The sequence below is a fragment of the Leptopilina heterotoma genome, unplaced genomic scaffold, assembly GCF_015476425.1.
Source record: "Leptopilina heterotoma isolate Lh14 unplaced genomic scaffold, ASM1547642v1 Lhet_6, whole genome shotgun sequence".
NCBI classification, from domain to species: Eukaryota; Metazoa; Arthropoda; class Insecta; order Hymenoptera; family Figitidae; genus Leptopilina; species Leptopilina heterotoma.
In genome coordinates this window covers 5,997,449-6,014,488 of record NW_025111137.1, presented here as the reverse complement: position 1 = coordinate 6,014,488, position 17,040 = coordinate 5,997,449, and the positions used below count along the sequence as shown (strand labels likewise).

Here is a 17,040-nt window from a genome sequence, read left to right as displayed (position 1 = left end):
CCAATACTCCCGGTGTTGAGCTATGGGAACAATGCGCAACCGCGAGGAAATGAGGTTTCTGTATTTATGCCTAGATTTACTCACATTGCGTGTGGAGTGAGTGTATAAGCAACCTGAAGGCTGCATAAATAATTCACATCGAAACTGATTTATTAATTATCGAATTTAAAATATATGGATCTATTTATTTAACATCTAATGAAATACCCTTAAAAAATTTGTCATTTGTTAGTTTAACTAACCAATGACAAATTCTTTAAGGTGGTTAACAATAATATTGTTATGTCTCAGAGGAAAAATAAACATAATCATAATTTAAATATTTAATTTGTTCGGCATCGGTGATTCAAACCTGATTTATTCACAGAGCGGATGGCTCTGATATTAAGGGACAGGCTTTAAGAAAGAGTAACTGTTGAATTGAAGTTAAATTATTAAAGTTTTTATTTGAATCCTTTACAATTAGAATGAGAAAGAAAGAGTAGATCTAGATGTCTTCAGGGATACTGAAACAAAAATTAGAACCTTGTGGGATCAATCAAGAATTTAAATGAGGTCAAAATTTAAGAGTATTAGTAACTAATTGTAAGCTTTTAATATTATTCTTAGACTCGTAGGCCCAACATGTAATACCTCCTTCAGAGTGAGGTCGAAGAAATGACGTTGTCTAGAGGAAACAGAATATGCAGAAGATTTCCCTTGAATTGTTTTCAAGCCAGCCAAAGTGAAAGGTCTGAAGTCCAGGTGTCGAATTATTTATTTGGCGTTGAAGTCGAAATAATGCAGTCCTTAGTAAAATAAAAATGTGCCTCGCATTAGAAATTATCTCCTCGAATGAATTCTCCTTAAATGAACTTGATTAAGACTTGAATTGCACTTGATACTTAAAGAGATTTTTGGAACTGGAGTCGTAGAATAAACTCGATGACAATACACAACTTGTTAACTTGGTCGCGGTTTCTGGACTGACACGAAGAAGATACATGGGGGTAGCACACGACTACTTAACTTGATGGCGATTCCTGGACTGACGAAGAACGCAGGTTTCTGATTTGAGGGTGACTTCTGGACTGACTAATTCGGCAAGGGTGTCCCCTTTTGTACTATTCCTTTGCAAGGGATAACCACCCACTTTTATTACTTTTTGGGTTAAGACGCATTTATTGATTAAATTTTTAAGTCCTGTATCCAGCAGGTGAGGACCCAGTGGAAGGGTAGCAAAACACCGATGACCATATTTGGTAACTGCTAATCCGGGTTAACACTTGGATCAATATGGTTTTTTTCCCGCCTTAATCTGGACTATTCTTCAACCCACGGAACTACCTATTGGCTTCGAACTTCGTGGGGTGAAGGTCCCATTATGTCGTTCACGCGACTCTTCCGTGCCGCTCTTATTCTGGCCTTATTTCCTCCTTGTCCTTGACAGAGTCTTCTTTGCTTCCTCGAGGGCAGTTTTGAAGACTCTCCATCTTCCTGATCCAGCGACGTGTTGGATGTTTTCCTTTTCGCAGAACTTCGCCTTGTATAAGAAGCAGCATGGGCTCTTCTTACAATCTGCTGCCTTATGGGCGGCTTCTCCGCACTTGAAGCACGTAGCCGACCTATCTACCGTTTGTCAATCTCTGCCTATATAGCCATAGTCAAGGCACCTGTGACCATCACTCTCCTACTAATTCTGCAGGTCACAAAACCGATTTTAATGTGCCCTATCTTCTCCAGCTTGTTAGCGTCCTCTTGGGAGGTGACCACGACAGCAAGATTAAAACCTCGCTTATTTGGTCCGAGGACTGTCACCTTCCTGCTGGCACCATAGATAGTTTGTCTAGGGCCTCCTTGACATCCTCCTGTTCGGTAAGAGTGTCCATGTCGCGGATCTCCAGCACAGTTTGCCGGTTCACCATCTGTACCTTACTTAGGTCACCGATAACTTTTGTCACCTCTTTGGTGAACAACTTCTTGTTTGAATACCCCCTAATTTTAATGAGGAGGTCTCCTTTTTTAGTGGGTAAAGCTCCCACAACCCTTGTCTGGCTGGCCTCCAGGTCGGCCACCTTTCTAACCTTTGCCAGCACTTCAGCGAAGGTTGCTCCTTCAGCCCCTTTAACGACCACTGTGGCTCTTCCCTTCTTATCTGAATTCGGCTTTTGTTCCGTTTTGGTCTCCTTGCCTTTGGACCTTTCAGGAGGTCCCTTCTCCTTCCTTTTTGAGTCCTTCGCAAGCTCAGGATCACTTTCGCTTCTGAGCATCTAAGACGACGTTTCTCAACACGATTGCGTTACAACGATCTTGTCTAACTCTACAATCCTGTCTGGCCTCCTCCGACTAGATCAATCCCTGGTAAAAACTCTCATCCTTTTTCGTAGCTGCTGCGTGCTTCTCCTTGATCTCCTGTGTGAGCGATGTCATGCTTTCAAGTCCATCCTTGATTGTCATATTGACATTGGATCAATATGGTTTAGATTTCGAGAGAACAAGGATTCAGTTATTTTTAACTTTTACAAAAAATTTTAATATAAATATAAGTGCGTCGCGATGACGTGACATATAGAAAATCAAAAAAGAAATAAAGAAGTTTCTGATCAATTTACCTTTATGTCAGCTGAGGTCAGCTTAGATGTTAGAAAGAGAAGCACTTTTCTAATCGGCTGGTAATTGTCACACTCGATCGGAATTACTTTCACTGGGTATTTCAGTACTGGGACCGACTATTAGCGATCCTAACAGAAACGGATATTCAAGGATATCCTACAGACGTCCTAGTCACATCCGGAAATTTGATTATCACTGGAATCTCCTTAAACTTACTTCGCGATGGTTAATGATAAAAAAATGATTAAAAATATTTTAAACAAAATTTTAACTTGCATAATGTTTTTATTTCTTTACAATTTTTAAATGTGCCTTAAAATCAGTGTATGTAATTAAATAAACAAATTATTATTAACGTTTAATAACTTCTAGTTTTTTAGTTAAAATAATTTTAATAAAAATCTTCATGAAATAAAATTAGGTACTAAAAATAGTATTTTAATGTTTTCATTCTTTATTGAAAATAAGGAAATACAATGTTCACAATTATTAAAAACAAAAGATTAAAATGATTATTTCCTTTTGCATAGTTTTCATTTCTGTAAAGAGAACGCATAAAACGTTAAAATATTTAAATTATTTTGTAAATCTAAAGAATATTTGCTACGTTTTACAAATTTACTAATAGTAAAACAAATGTATTTATTATTGAACTTATTATTTGATTCCATAAGTGTAAATATTATAAAATAAAATTTAAAATAATAAGATATTTTATGAAATATGTTTACCATTATTGTAGTGAAACCATAGTGTTCATCATTAATCATCATCATCATCGCCACTACCACTAATCATGGATCCAAGAAACATTTTACCAACACTTTTAATTATTGAAAAAGGTATTTTCTATAGCAACGTAAAATGAACACTTTACTGAAGTTTTTAAGTAAATTAATTCAACATTATATTTATATTTTAATACACAAAAACATTAATTGCTTTGTAACTTACGATAACTTTCATAATAAGTCCAATGAATGCAAAATTTTTTTGAATACACAAAATTATGACAAATAGAAATAAAATGCTAAATATTTTTCTCATTATTGACAGATAATCCATCGAAAAATCGAAAGATCTACTTTTATCTGATATTCAAATAAACTTTAAAAAATTGAAGTTCTTAATTGAGTTAACATGAGTTAACACATCAATTATTAACTAAATTCTGTCTACAGTTTGATTCTATGAAGAGTAGAAACGATATGTGCAAAAGTAAAAATAGAAAAGTATTATCACTTTTCTTAGTCATGAAAAAAAAATAAAATTGTCATTAAAATTTTCACTCATGAAATTTATTTTGGACGAACAAAAGAAAATAAAAAAAATGGATGATCAAACTTATAAATATTATTAAATAATGGAGATGGACCACAATTCCCCAATCTCCCCTATTGATACACCCTTCTCGATAATCAACCAAAGCTATGTAAATACTGTAGTTTTTAAAAAGGTATCAAATAAAAAGTCATATTTTTTTAAACATTGCTTTATTCAAAACATAGTAATGTTTTATTTCATGGTGTCAAAATTACTTACATAGCTACACACGGAAAAAATTTAGGGACTCCAGAGGTGCATTATAACAGCATTTTGTACTACTGTCTTTGTACAACTGAGCTCCTGACTATGGAACTCTGAAGTCTTTCTGTAGTCCGCAAATTTTTTTCCGTGTAGGACATACCTTTTAGATTTTTGAAAATTTAAAACATTAGTTGTAATTTTTTTCTCTTATAATATGTTTTACAAGTTATAGCAAAAAATTCAGAATTTATTAATTGCTGATTACAATTGTTTAAACTTTCCTCCTTGTGGGTCCTTTAAGACGTAGAATTCATCATCGGCACTATAAGAAGCTGGACGAAGATGCTGGTAACAAAAATATGAAAATTGTGGAATTGTTAAATAATGTAATTGTAAAAAAGTGTGAAAAAGTTAAAAAACTTTGCGTACCTTTGGAGTTCCTCTGTTAGGACGCAATCTTGGAAATATATTTGGTCTCTAGAATAATGTAAAATAAAATATTAAATATTTACGATTGAGTCATTCCAGAAGAAAATGCATACGACAGTGACTACTTTTAATTTTTATCAAGCACAAAGATTTTTTTTTTAAATTTAATTAATTTTATTATTTCCTACCCTTCCACTACCTCTGCCAGAGTCGCTGCTCTCAAACGATTCACCGCTCTAGATTAATAGAAATTATTAATAATTATTTTCGAATTCAGCATTTTATCTATATAATTTGCCCTGGCACTGGCAAATTTTGAGAGGATGAGTGAGATGCGAATAGGTTAAGTTATTGATGTGGGATATTAGCGGCGTTATAGTTTAAGAAATTTGGCATTTATATAGAATAAGTTGACTTGTGTATGTACTTGGGAGTCTCGAACCCTGCCCATTGCAGGGAGAGTAAATAAATAAATTTTATTTTATTATTTCTTACCCTTCCACTGCCTCTACCAGAGTCGCTGCGCTCAAACGATTCATCGCTCTAGAATAATATAAATTAATAATTATTATTTTTGTATTCAAAATTTTCTACAAATATAATACAATACAATATTATAATTAATACTAAAAACCGTAATTTCTACGTAATTTGAAAATTAATGTTATTGCATTATTTCCTACCCTGCCGCTACTTCTAACAGGGTCGCTGCGCTCAAACGATTCATCGCTCTGGAATAATATAAATTATTAACAATTTTTTCAAATTTATAATTCTTTACAATATATCATACAATGTTATAATTGATACACAAAATAAAATGTCTGCTTGTTTTGAAAATTTAATTTATTATTCCGTACCCTTCCACTGCCTCTGCCAGAGTCGCTGCGCTTAAACGATCCACCGCTCTAGAATAATATAAATTATTAATAATTGTTTTCGAATTCAGCATTCTCTACATATATAATAAAATGTTATAATTGATGCATAAAACTTAATTTCTATGTGTTTTGAAAATTAATTTAATTTTCTTATTTCCTACCCTTCCACTGCTTCTAGCAAACTCGCTGCGCTTAAGGAATGAACCGCTCTAAAATAATATAAATTGTTTATAATTATTTTAAAATTCAACATGATATATCTAAATTTTTTAAGTCTATGATAATATTTATTTTATTGAAAGTTAATTTTTTAAGACAATATATTGTCTCAAAATTGCCGGGCAAAGTTGACATTGAGCTCAAATGTCCCGCTAATCTGAATAGGTGAAAATTCATACATTCAGATTTAGAGAGTATTTAGATAATTATTACTAAATAATAAATTAAGTAGTAAATATAAATTTATTAATATTTATTAACATAGATATTAGCAACGAATCAAATTACATAATTTAAATAAATTAAATGTAAATATTAAATCAATTATCATATTGCTTACATCTTTTTCAGTTTCGCTAGGTTCATGCTCTTTATGTATTAGACTCTATAAAAGATTACAAAAATTAGAAATAGCCAGATAATATTTCCAAATATTGTAAGAAGTTCAATACAATTATTATCCCACTAAAGAATATAATTAAACTAAAAGAAATGAATTAACTTTTGGATGAATTCGCCGTGAATTCTGATGCTTACTGATTTGTTTCAAAAGAATGTATTTAGTAGAATCCCCTTTACCTGACAGGATGTTTTCCGCCAGGTACAAAGGAGCTTCTGCTTTACAAACATTATAACATTTTTTCTCAAAAATGAAAAATAATATAATATTACTATGAAATAATAAAATATCATTTTAATGTTTAATATTCTATTTAATTTATAATTACTAATCGAAAACAATTTATGAATTTCATTTGACGATATATAGATATTTATACTTACATTTGATTTCTTTCGATGAAACAGAAAACCATCAGTAACAAATAAAATGCAAAATAAGAGCACAAAGAGACTTATGAACCGGAACATTCTTTAATTGTCGAATGAACAAATATGAATTGAAAATACGTTAACCTATGAAAATATTACATATTTAATAATATAACTTACTTTAATTCGTACATAATAATTTATAACAATAACAGTAATAATAATGCAATTAGTAATAGTAAAATAATAATTGAAATTAATAATACGAATAATGATCAATAATAAAATGTCATTTTTTAACTGAAATATATAATAAAATATTTTGTAGTTCACCTTCTGGAAAATTTGCTGGTACTAATATCAAATAGAAAACTTAGGCATATTTAAACATTTGTATATACCCATTTTATTGCTAGCAATAACATTAATTTATTGTTCTTAATCTACATGAAAAGAGTTGTGAATGTATCCCAAAGCTCTTAATATTTAACATTTGAAAATTTTTTATTTTTTTATCATATTGGGGAAAACAAACAAAACTTTAAAGAATTTTCTAATCAAATATATATTTTTTATGTTAGAAATTGTAAAGCAGTAAAACTTTGTGTAAATTTAAAAAAAATAAATTCTTTAATAACTAATAATGAAATAATAACATTTATTAATAAATAAATATTACTATATTTTATTTGAACCCTTTAGAATCGAGAGTAGATAGATCCAGAAGTCTTATTGAATTATTGAAACAAAATTGGAATTCGTCAGGTATCAATTTCTGAGTTTAAATAACGTTTATTATGAGATTTTAGCTAAATAAACCCATTGACAAGTACGGTCTTGTAAATTCCGAAAAGTGAAAATTTGTAGACGTTTATCATTTGTAATTTTATCTGCACATTTCGATCTACATTGACATAAAGGGCCCAGAGCCTTTTGTTTGATTGGCTTTACACTTTTTGTTTCACTCGCTAAACCAGAATTTAATTTTCGTTTGTCAGCATTAACTTTCCATTCCCTAGTATTTCTCTTCCTTTTTCTGATATTTTTAGTACATATTTCTTCAGGATCAAACTGCGTATCAGTTAAATTTTGATTATCAATATTAGTAGGCGAGCTGCACGTATTTTCCAAATTTTCATCAGAAAGAAATCATCAGAGGAATTTTGAATTTGAGGATGAACAAATGATGAACCATTACTTTTATTTCCGTCAAGATTTTCGTGGTCATTGATTTATTTTTGGCTAATGACTTCAACCAGTCTTTAACTAAAGGTTAATGGATCCTTGGTACTTAAGGACAAGATCATTAGGTTCTTCATTATCACAAATATTCATGATAGTCAGAAGAAGGCCCTAGAGGCTTTCGAAAACCCACCGTATTATATACGATCTAAAAAGGGTAACTTTTAAAGTCAGGACAGTTGCAAGTCTGTTTTCAGCAATGCATCTGAACTTGACATCGCAAGCTGCAACGAGGACAGAGAACGGTGCATTAATCTGTGGAATCAAAAAGTATCATGAATTGATAGAATCACTGAGGAGGTCAGTAAGGTGCTGAAGTTCTGCAAAGTGCAAAATAATGTCAACATGACAATCAAGGAGGGACGTAAAAGTCTAACGTCGCTCATACAGAAAGTAAGATCCAAGCATGTAGAAGCAAAGGAAAAAGATGAACGTCCCTATCAAGGATTGGTCAGGGCAGAAGAGACACTTTAGGATAGGAGACTCGGGAGAGAAAAATTCAACACAATTGCGTTAAGAAACGGTGTTCTTGAGTCTCAGAAAAGGATCAAAAGAAGTAGTGCTAAGATAGGAAAAAAGATTTCAGCGATAATCTGAAATGATTGTGTTACACTATTTGGCTTTTCAGTTAGGGTATAAGAGTAGGGGGTGTTCATCTTACTGCAGTAAAACAGATTTATTAAAAATTTAAGTACAAAATCTAACAGATTGTGAAGGTGACCAAAGGCATCAGCTATGAGGAAGTGCTTGGGAAGCTTCGAATAAAAGCAAACCTGGAATCCAGTCAGATGAAAGCTATGGGGGTAATGCCCTTTACGAAAGGAGATCATATTTTAAAAATTGGAGGGTCTTTCAATAACGAGTTATTCACCGACGAGGTGACAAAAATTGTTGGTGAACTTCATAAGGTGCAGCCTGCGAGTCGAAAAGTTTTTAGAGATTTACAATTTGGATTGCAAGAAAGACGAAGTTGAAGCATTGGTGCAGAATTTTAGGACCACCATCAGTGGTTAGAAAAGTGACGATCTTAGGGCCCAACAAGTGTGGCATGAAGCTAGCTGTTTGTCAAGAGCTTCGATAAGGCTCGAAGGCTAGAAAAATTGGGATGCATAAAAATGGTTTTTATATCATGCCTAATCAGGAAGAGATAGATAGATCGGCTGCGTACTTTGGGTGCGGTGAAGTTCTACCAGGGATTAACCTGGTCAGAAGAAGCACGCAAGGACCGAAGGATGAGACGTGACCGTTTCAACTCAGCAATGCTAAGAAACGTTGTCTTGGAGAGTCAAAAGCGGAAGATAAATGGTCCAGAGTTTGTGGACACAAAGACGAAGAAGGAGAAGGGGCCTCCTAAAAGGACTGAAGGCAAGGGTACCAAGTCGGCACCAAAGTCAAATTCAGTCAAGGGCAGAAGACAGCCACAACAACGAACAACAATGATCGTCAAAGTGGCTGAAGGAACATCATTCTCGAACGTACTGTAGAAGGTTCTTGAAGAGGCTGACCTGGAGGCCAGTAAGATATGGGTTGTGGGAGCTTTACCCACTAAAAAGGGAGACCTTCTTATCAAAATTGGAGGGACTTTAAATAAGCCGTTGTTCACCGAGGAGGTGACAAGGGTCATTGGAGCACTAGGTAAGGTGCAGATGGCGGACCGGCGATCTACGTTGGAAATCCGCGATATGGATGCCCTTACAGAAAAAGAAGACGTACTGGGTGCCCTGGAGAAGGTTTCTACAGTACCAGCAGGAAGAAGGTAGGTGACGGTCTTTGGACCAAACAAGTGAGGAGCAAAGCTCGCTGTCGTGGTCACCAGCCAGGAAAAATCAAAGAAAGGTCCTGAATAATGGGAGCAGGGCTTTAAAGTGTCAATTATACTCTGGACATGAGTTTGTACAGGTCGTTTCTGCTGTTGAGAAGAACCTCCACTTTGTGACATTTCTAACTAATCCAATGATATATGACAAGCAAATCAGTTAGGTGGTTGTGATTTTTGAAACCTCATTACAAATCCCTTAAATATACCGAATCCGGCTCGAATGACCAAAAAATGTTAAAATAACAAAAACAAAGTTAAACTAAATAAAAAGAAAAAAAGCCCAATCTGTCATGAAGATAGGTGTGATGAGTTGCTACAAATGTCAAACAAAAATTGTTTTGGGAATAGGAAGAAAAAGATTAAAGATCCTACATAAGAAATCTGCTACTTTATGACATGATAACGCTCGTCATTGGTTAAAATTCGATGATTACGCTCGCTATTGGCTAAAAATATCGGCGATCACACTTGCCATTGCTTCATTGTCATGAGTCAAGTATTTCTATTTTTCAATTACGAATTAAAGATTTCGATAATTTTGAATGTCAATGTTAATTTAAAGTAAACAAAACATTTAAATAGTTTAATTAAAGTAGGAAAAGTTCTAGTAATTAATGATAATGAGTAATAATTCAAATAAAAAATATATAATAAATGTAGCTAGAAAACTTGTGGTCAACATTTTAAAGCAGTAAAATTAAGTATTTTTTTGCAAACGCTACTGCGATATCGGGAAAGAAGATATGAAAACATTATTAAATAAAGACTTTACTAATAATAAAATGCATTGCAATTTGGAATGGCTCTTACTTTTAAGTTTACATAATAATTGTTCTAAAAATTATTATAAAATACAATAAATATATAATATATTTAATAACAATAATACAATTCTCGAAATTTGCATTGAAGATATTAAACCGAGGGTTTACTTTAATTTTTTTCAATATATGAATATACGAATATGTAAAACGTAGAAAATATATGTCTAAAAGAATAACACAAAATATTTCGTCGCATTTATTATCTAAAAGAAAAAATATAAATTATTTATTGTCAAAATTTTAAAGCAGTTAAATAAAGAATTTTTTCGCAACCTTGACTGTTGTATTGAAAAAGAAGATATGAATATATTACGAACAATAACTGTACTAAGAACGAAATTCATAGTTTTTATGAGTTCTTTGATAATTTAAAAATTATAATTAATTAATTTTGAAAATATTTTTCAGAAAAATCAGGTTGTCAGTTTTACAAAAATTCAAAATATCGGACTAACTTAATACCGGATTTTTTTAACTTTTAATTTAGGGACCACTGTTACTGTGTTACAATCTAAAATAATGGCAATACTCTATGGTGCTGTTGAGGTCTTAGAAATTTGTCAAGATATTAATATTTTTATCCTCTTAGATGACAAATTGACAAGGCAGCGTTTTTGCCTTGAAACGCTTTGTAGCTACATCACAGCTAGTCAGTGACTGCCATCTTAATAGACTAGCTGAAATTAGTTAATAGCGTTATTCTTCTCTGGATCCCTGGTCACAGTGGATTCATTGGAAATGATAGACCGGATAAACTAGCCAAAGTAGGTGCTAGGAAACAATTTATCATAACAGGGCTGTTAACACTAGAGGTTTAAAAGATTCATAAATTATAGAATAACTTTGTGCCATTTACTGCAATGGATCATACTGAAAATTTGGAGTCATGCGCTCAATTTGTGTATTGTCGATCAAAAAGATAAATTGTCTGGCCGGAAACAGGAAATCGCACCTCACGTCTTAAGACTGGTGCTCAAGTGTGTACGAATTGTGAGAGCGCACAACTACTTGCAGTTCCACGGGTGATCATGGAGAGATTGGATCCACAGAACATCATGGAAGAAGAAAGAGTGAGGAGATGAAGCGCGTCCAGTCTTCTGAGTGTGATAAGTGGCAGTAACTGACGGACCGCACATAGCGCTATCCACTCGAAAGTGGACGATGAGGCAATAAATAGGACTCGCGAAGTATGCTTGCGGCTCAGAAAGGAGAAGGCAACTTGCCTCGACAAAATGAAGTTAAAGGTATCAAAGATGACAAAGTTTTGCGACATTCAAAAGAATATAAACAGGACTACAAAGGGTAGCCTCAAAATTATGTAGGTCCAGCTGAATGAGGCAAAGGAGAAGCACCACAGTGAGAAATAAAAGATCTAATCAGTTAAGGCGTGCTGTCACTGAGAAGCAGAAAAGAAGACGTAGTTCCGGCAGTTTAAAGGGAATTTAAGTCTACTAAAAGGAAGAAGAAGAAAACACCTCCAAACAAGGTGGATATAAATGGGTCTGAAACGCCAAAGCCAAAATGTCCAAAATTAGAAAAAATACAACGAGGGGATCGACGTTAGTCATGAGTGTAGCTCAGGGTAAGACGAATGTTGACTTTTTGGGTAATCTTTGCAAGGATGTTTACCCGGACGCCAGCCACACAAGAGTCGCAGCTGCAAGAGCTACAAAGAAGGAAGCTACAAAGAAGCTCCTGATTATAATCTGAGCCGACTCCAATAAAGAGGCTTTCACTGCGGAGGTTACCAAAGCTTTATGTCGTGCCCAATTAGGAAGAGAGTGATGGTCACTGGGTGTCATCGGTGCCTTGATTACGGGCTCAAAGAAAGAGATTGTAACGCGGTGGACAGATCGACTGCGTGCTTTAGGTGCGGAGAAGTCGATCATAAGTTTGCAAACTGTAAAAGATGCCCAAACTGCTTCCTTTGTAAGGAGAAGCATGGCAATAAGGTAAATGTAAACCATATTGCCGGTACTGTAGTCAGCGGATTCTTCCGCTCAGCCCTTGTGGAGGCAAAGAAGGCTCTCGCTTTAACAAAAAGTAATTGGATTACGAAATCCAATTGTAGTTGTAAACAGATTTACCAAATGTCTCTATACACAAAAAAATATTTAATTTATTAATTTTTAATATTTGAATTCTGTTAATCGGTCTGAATTTTATCAGTTTCACTCTGTTGAGGCTAAACAAATTTTTATCTCTAATTCTCTCATTAATGTCTTAGAAGAATGTGTAATCAAACATCAACCCTTTGATAAAGGATCCATATAACTCTGTCAGACTAAGGAGTATTACTGATCCGAGAAAACTTTGCGGAGACGCAGAGACATGAAACAATCGATACTTCGGAAAAAAAATACAGGACTATCGCATTAAAAACATAAGAAGCAGTACTGCAGGAAACTATAAAATTTGTTAAACGAAATCAACCGAATTATTCAATATATCAAATTAATTCTTTCTTGTAGGAACTTCAGGATTGAAAAAATTATTATTATTACTTTTTATAATAAAACTCTAAATTTATACCAGTAGAGTACTTAGCAACAGTTGATATTACCTTTAGTCACAAACTAAAATTATTCCGGTAAGTTGCCAAAGTTCCCACTTGATATTTGAACGTATTTCATTTATTTCTATTTAATCAGCAGTCGATAATGTTGCTCTCTCCCATTTTGAATTCAAAAATCTTCACGCGGAAGTTATTTAAAATCAACGAAGCGAAAAATCCTCTTTTCCTTGTTTTGTCACATTGCGAAAAAATCTCTTTAATTATTATAAATACTATTCTTTTCAGTTCTAATTAAAAAATTACACGCTCTATAGATGAAAAATACCCGTAAGCGAGAATTCTTTTATTTAAAAATTGTTTCATCTACTTTTACAATTTAGATAATTACTTGACATTGTGGGAAATCGTCATTTTCAAACTGAAATCCGCTTTTCCATTGTCCATGATATCCGGAATGCTAAAAGAAACGTTTACTCATAATTAAAGAATTCTTCCTTTTCTCCGGAAGTGTATGCAAAAAAAAGACGTCCCCAGAAATGACTTCTTTTCCGCCTTTAATTGACTGTATTTTAGTATTTTTTTCTCTGAAAAAAAAACAGCAGGAAAAAGGAAAATCTAAATAACACATTTACTCTAAGAACTGGTACTTTATCATTTATTTTATATTGCAACATAAAATTTGTACAAATAATAATTCGTAATAAAAAATAATAATCATCGCCTTAACTTATAGAATAAAATTCTTGTTCTTTCGCATTTATCGCATGCCGAATAAAGTTTTGCGTACGTGAATCTTTTACAAGTGAAATAATAATATATACAAAATACGTACATGGAAGAAAATGTGTATTAAAATTATTTTTAATTATGAAAAAATTACAATAATTAGTCGTACTATTGAGAATTTATTTTTAGAGTGTAAAGAGAAGTCTTTTTTTTTGTAAAATTTAATTCGATGTGGAAAATAAAAATTCTTGTATACTATGATTTGTAATTATTGTAATATTTCCAAATATGATTTTCGATGAAATAGGGTGTGAAGCAATGAAATGTTTTGTGAAAAATTAATAAACATTTTCTTCAATGTAATCAACTATATTTCGACACGGAATCGAGCTTCGGCGTATCCGTCTTCTAGTATTGAAGATGAGGGCATTTTCGTGTTTCTTTTTTTTTTCTTCTTAAAAGCTAGTTGACGATGTTCCCTATTTAATTAGTGTCTCTTCTGTTTTCACAGTCTGACTGTATCTTATACAAAGAAGAATCTCAGCTTTTGCAAAAGATCCTTGTATTTATACTTTGCTTCGTTTCTCTTAATTTCGCTCACGGCTCTTAATTACCTTCGAGTTAAATATTTGCATGAGTCATTTAGCGCGTTTATAACGTTACTCTCTCTCTTACTCTCTCTCTCTCTCTCTTTTATTCCTTTATGTACATAATTCTTTGCGATTTACACAAGCTTGTTCGGACGATGACGCAAGGGAATATAAGAAAGGGATCATCGTGTCATAGTTTGCAGAAAAAGGGTTAAAAAAAACAAACAAAAAATTTGATCCTCTTTTGATCCTACTTTTTTCAGTTATGCATGTATTCAATTTTGCCAACGCTCGTTAAATTTCATCACACTCACTCATTTCCTTCTGAATGATCCTTTATGCAAAAATATGTCATTTATCTCTCCGATCCATAAGTCCTCTCATACTCTTTATGAAATTTAATTGGTCGTTCAATCAAGTACCAAAAAGCTGTTCAAGCACTAGATATAAATGTGTCCAGTTTTTGGCCCTTGATTGTTTTCTGTGGTGGTGAACGGGTCAAGTGAATACTCTAAGGGTAATAAATCCTCGTGGAGCAATATATAAGCTTGTCTCGTTTGTCTATTCCTGAAAAATATCTAATCCACCAAGATCTATTCCTTACGAGAAACGTTCAATCATTGACACCTTATGGAGATTCATTGATTTTTGGAAGTATTCCATTTCCCGTTCATGGATCAAATATTGTAATCGATCCTAGAACGGGAAATGCGTCTGTAATTTTTTTTTTTTTTTCATACAGAGAACACGAATTCTCCTTTGGTGAGGAAATTTTGTTTTCCATTTTCTCACCAAATGAGGCACAAGTTGTAACGAGCATTGGCTGCACTCATTTCAAGAAGGGACGGTGATGCTATCAATGATATATGCTTTCCTTTCATCTTTAATTCTCATTTTACGATTTATGTGTGCGTTAGTCCAAATTAAACTGGACTTTAAAAGTGCAACACTATTACAATCCGAAAGAGTTGCTCTCATAAGAAATATTTCTTGCATTTAGAAAGTAGAAAAAAAAATACAATCCAAAATGGAGCAAGAACCCTTTCAGATGTAAAAGTGATTAATAAAAAGGAAGAAGAGAGACATTTATATTTTAACGCTACGAGCAAATGAGATCACATGTAAAATAATGCATCAATCGGAAATTGATAATCATTTTCCGATTAAGTATTATAGTATAGAAAAATAAAAAAAAAAACTTTAACAAATTGTGTCAGATCTTCTACAAATATTGCATATCTAAAATAAGACACAAACACAGCGCACATGAGAAGATTGCGTTTCTACTTTTAAAAATTCGAAAAAACACCCGAGACAATAGGACAAAAAAAAATTTACATCAATTGGCTCGAGTTTCGATGAGTATAATTTTTTCTTCTTCCAAGATTCACTAAGTACAGAGCTGAAGATTTGAAATAATTTTCCTGGTGTTATTCCAAATCAAACACTAGAAAAATTTAACATGTTTAACAAATTAGAGTATTCAAAGGAACGCATTTTGATAGTTAAGTACTCTGTAGCCCTAGAAACTATATATACAGGCTAAATGCGTTTTATCGGAATTGACGGGAAATGCAAATCCCGGATGATGAATCGCTCTCTCAAAGATAATCACTTCAGCTCCGCTTTTGAGAGCAAATTACTAATTCTTGTGTACAAGTACATATAACCTTTTCTTTTAAATTATTTTTGTTTTTACATAAAAATTATTTCGCTTAAAATACTAATCACGACACATTGATAAATATATCTCTTAAGATCACACAAACACGGGATCACAATCATTCATCTTGTTTTTTTTTTTTTTTTTTGTAGACACGCCGTTGTCTACGATATAAAAGTATAAAATACAATATACCGGCAAGTCGTTTCAAGCGTCTGTCGTCGACTTTACACAAATTCTTAGTGAATCATTTCTTTCGATGATATTTCTCTGAGATCCACGCAATATTTCGTTGAATTAAAGAAAATGAATTCGATTCAATATTTTCTTAATGTCAGAGGACAAAATCTCATTAATAAATTTTACAAATCAATTTATAAAAAAATCTGTATAAATTAAAAAATATATACTTAATCTAAATTAGAGAGATAAAAATTGACTAGCTTGGGTGGGGGGGGGAGGAATATCGATTTGTCCTGACATTTGAATTTAGGAAAAAAAAAACTCATTTGGAATTGAAATAATAAAAAAATTCGTTGCGTCCTAACGAATTAGAAGATCGTACCTTTCGTGTGCAATCTTGCAGAGGTAGATAAATCATTAGGACGGCGAGTAGTTTGCCGGTGGCAAATGAAATTAATTAATCTGGAGTTTCTCTCGCTTCGCAATTTCGAATCCCGTTTAATTCGGGGCGCTAAAACCCAAGCAGTAACTTGATTGATCAACGAAACGCTCTACTGACATGACCTTTAGAATCATCCATATAATTACGTACATTTGTTTAATTTCTAAATATATTTTTAAAGATCTTTAATTTCTTTCCTCTTTTGTATAGTTTTTTTTTTACTTGGAGGAATAATGGAATTTTAATCTCATGTTCACCAAATATTACACGCTAAAGGACTCTCGCTTCCTTTTGTTTTGTTTCACACATATATGGCCTCTTGTGGCGTCGTCAGCCTTTTTTCTTCCTAAAATGTCGTCTGTTCATCTAAACGAGTGACTTTTTGTTTTTGAAATTTATAAATACAATATAATACACTAATCGTCCGATGACGATTGATAGATCAAAAAATACACGCACTATGTACATTTGACGAACGCTTTCTTCTCGAATTTCTCTTTAGTATTGCATTGACGATGTCGCCACGTGTTTCGGGGTCGGTATTATCATTAGGCCCGACCGCCGATGTTTGCCCTCACAATTGTTCCGAGAGAATGAAAACGTGAACAGCCTGAATG

At 33.1% G+C, this 17,040-nt stretch overlaps 1 protein-coding gene and 1 long non-coding RNA gene across 5 annotated transcripts; both read right to left on the bottom strand.

The window, feature by feature from the left end:
* Nucleotides 1-3,023: 3,023 nt before the first annotated feature.
* On the bottom strand, nucleotides 3,024-3,785 carry LOC122509185. Its single transcript, XR_006302320.1, has 3 exons — nucleotides 3,547-3,785; nucleotides 3,324-3,441; nucleotides 3,024-3,131 (listed from the first exon to the last, which is right to left on the bottom strand). It is a non-coding gene; the product is annotated as an uncharacterized LOC122509185 (long non-coding RNA).
* Nucleotides 3,786-4,093: 308 nt separating this feature from the next.
* Nucleotides 4,094-6,886, bottom strand: LOC122509128. Of its 4 annotated transcripts, XM_043622931.1 has the most exons (10): nucleotides 6,753-6,879; nucleotides 6,432-6,563; nucleotides 5,989-6,033; nucleotides 5,591-5,638; nucleotides 5,409-5,456; nucleotides 5,232-5,279; nucleotides 5,044-5,091; nucleotides 4,737-4,784; nucleotides 4,549-4,596; nucleotides 4,094-4,464 (listed from the first exon to the last, which is right to left on the bottom strand). In XM_043622931.1, exons 2-10 carry the CDS (start codon nucleotides 6,516-6,518, stop codon nucleotides 4,381-4,383), a joined length of 504 nt encoding a protein of 167 aa, XP_043478866.1. In that variant the 5' UTR covers nucleotides 6,519-6,563; nucleotides 6,753-6,879; the 3' UTR covers nucleotides 4,094-4,380. The 4 variants fall into 4 exon arrangements, with proteins under 4 accessions (XP_043478866.1, XP_043478868.1, XP_043478867.1 ...); XM_043622933.1 differs by lacking the exon at nucleotides 5,232-5,279 and having other exon boundaries at nucleotides 6,753-6,886; XM_043622932.1 differs by lacking the exon at nucleotides 5,409-5,456 and having other exon boundaries at nucleotides 6,753-6,885.
* Between the last annotated feature and the right edge of the window lie 10,154 nt (nucleotides 6,887-17,040).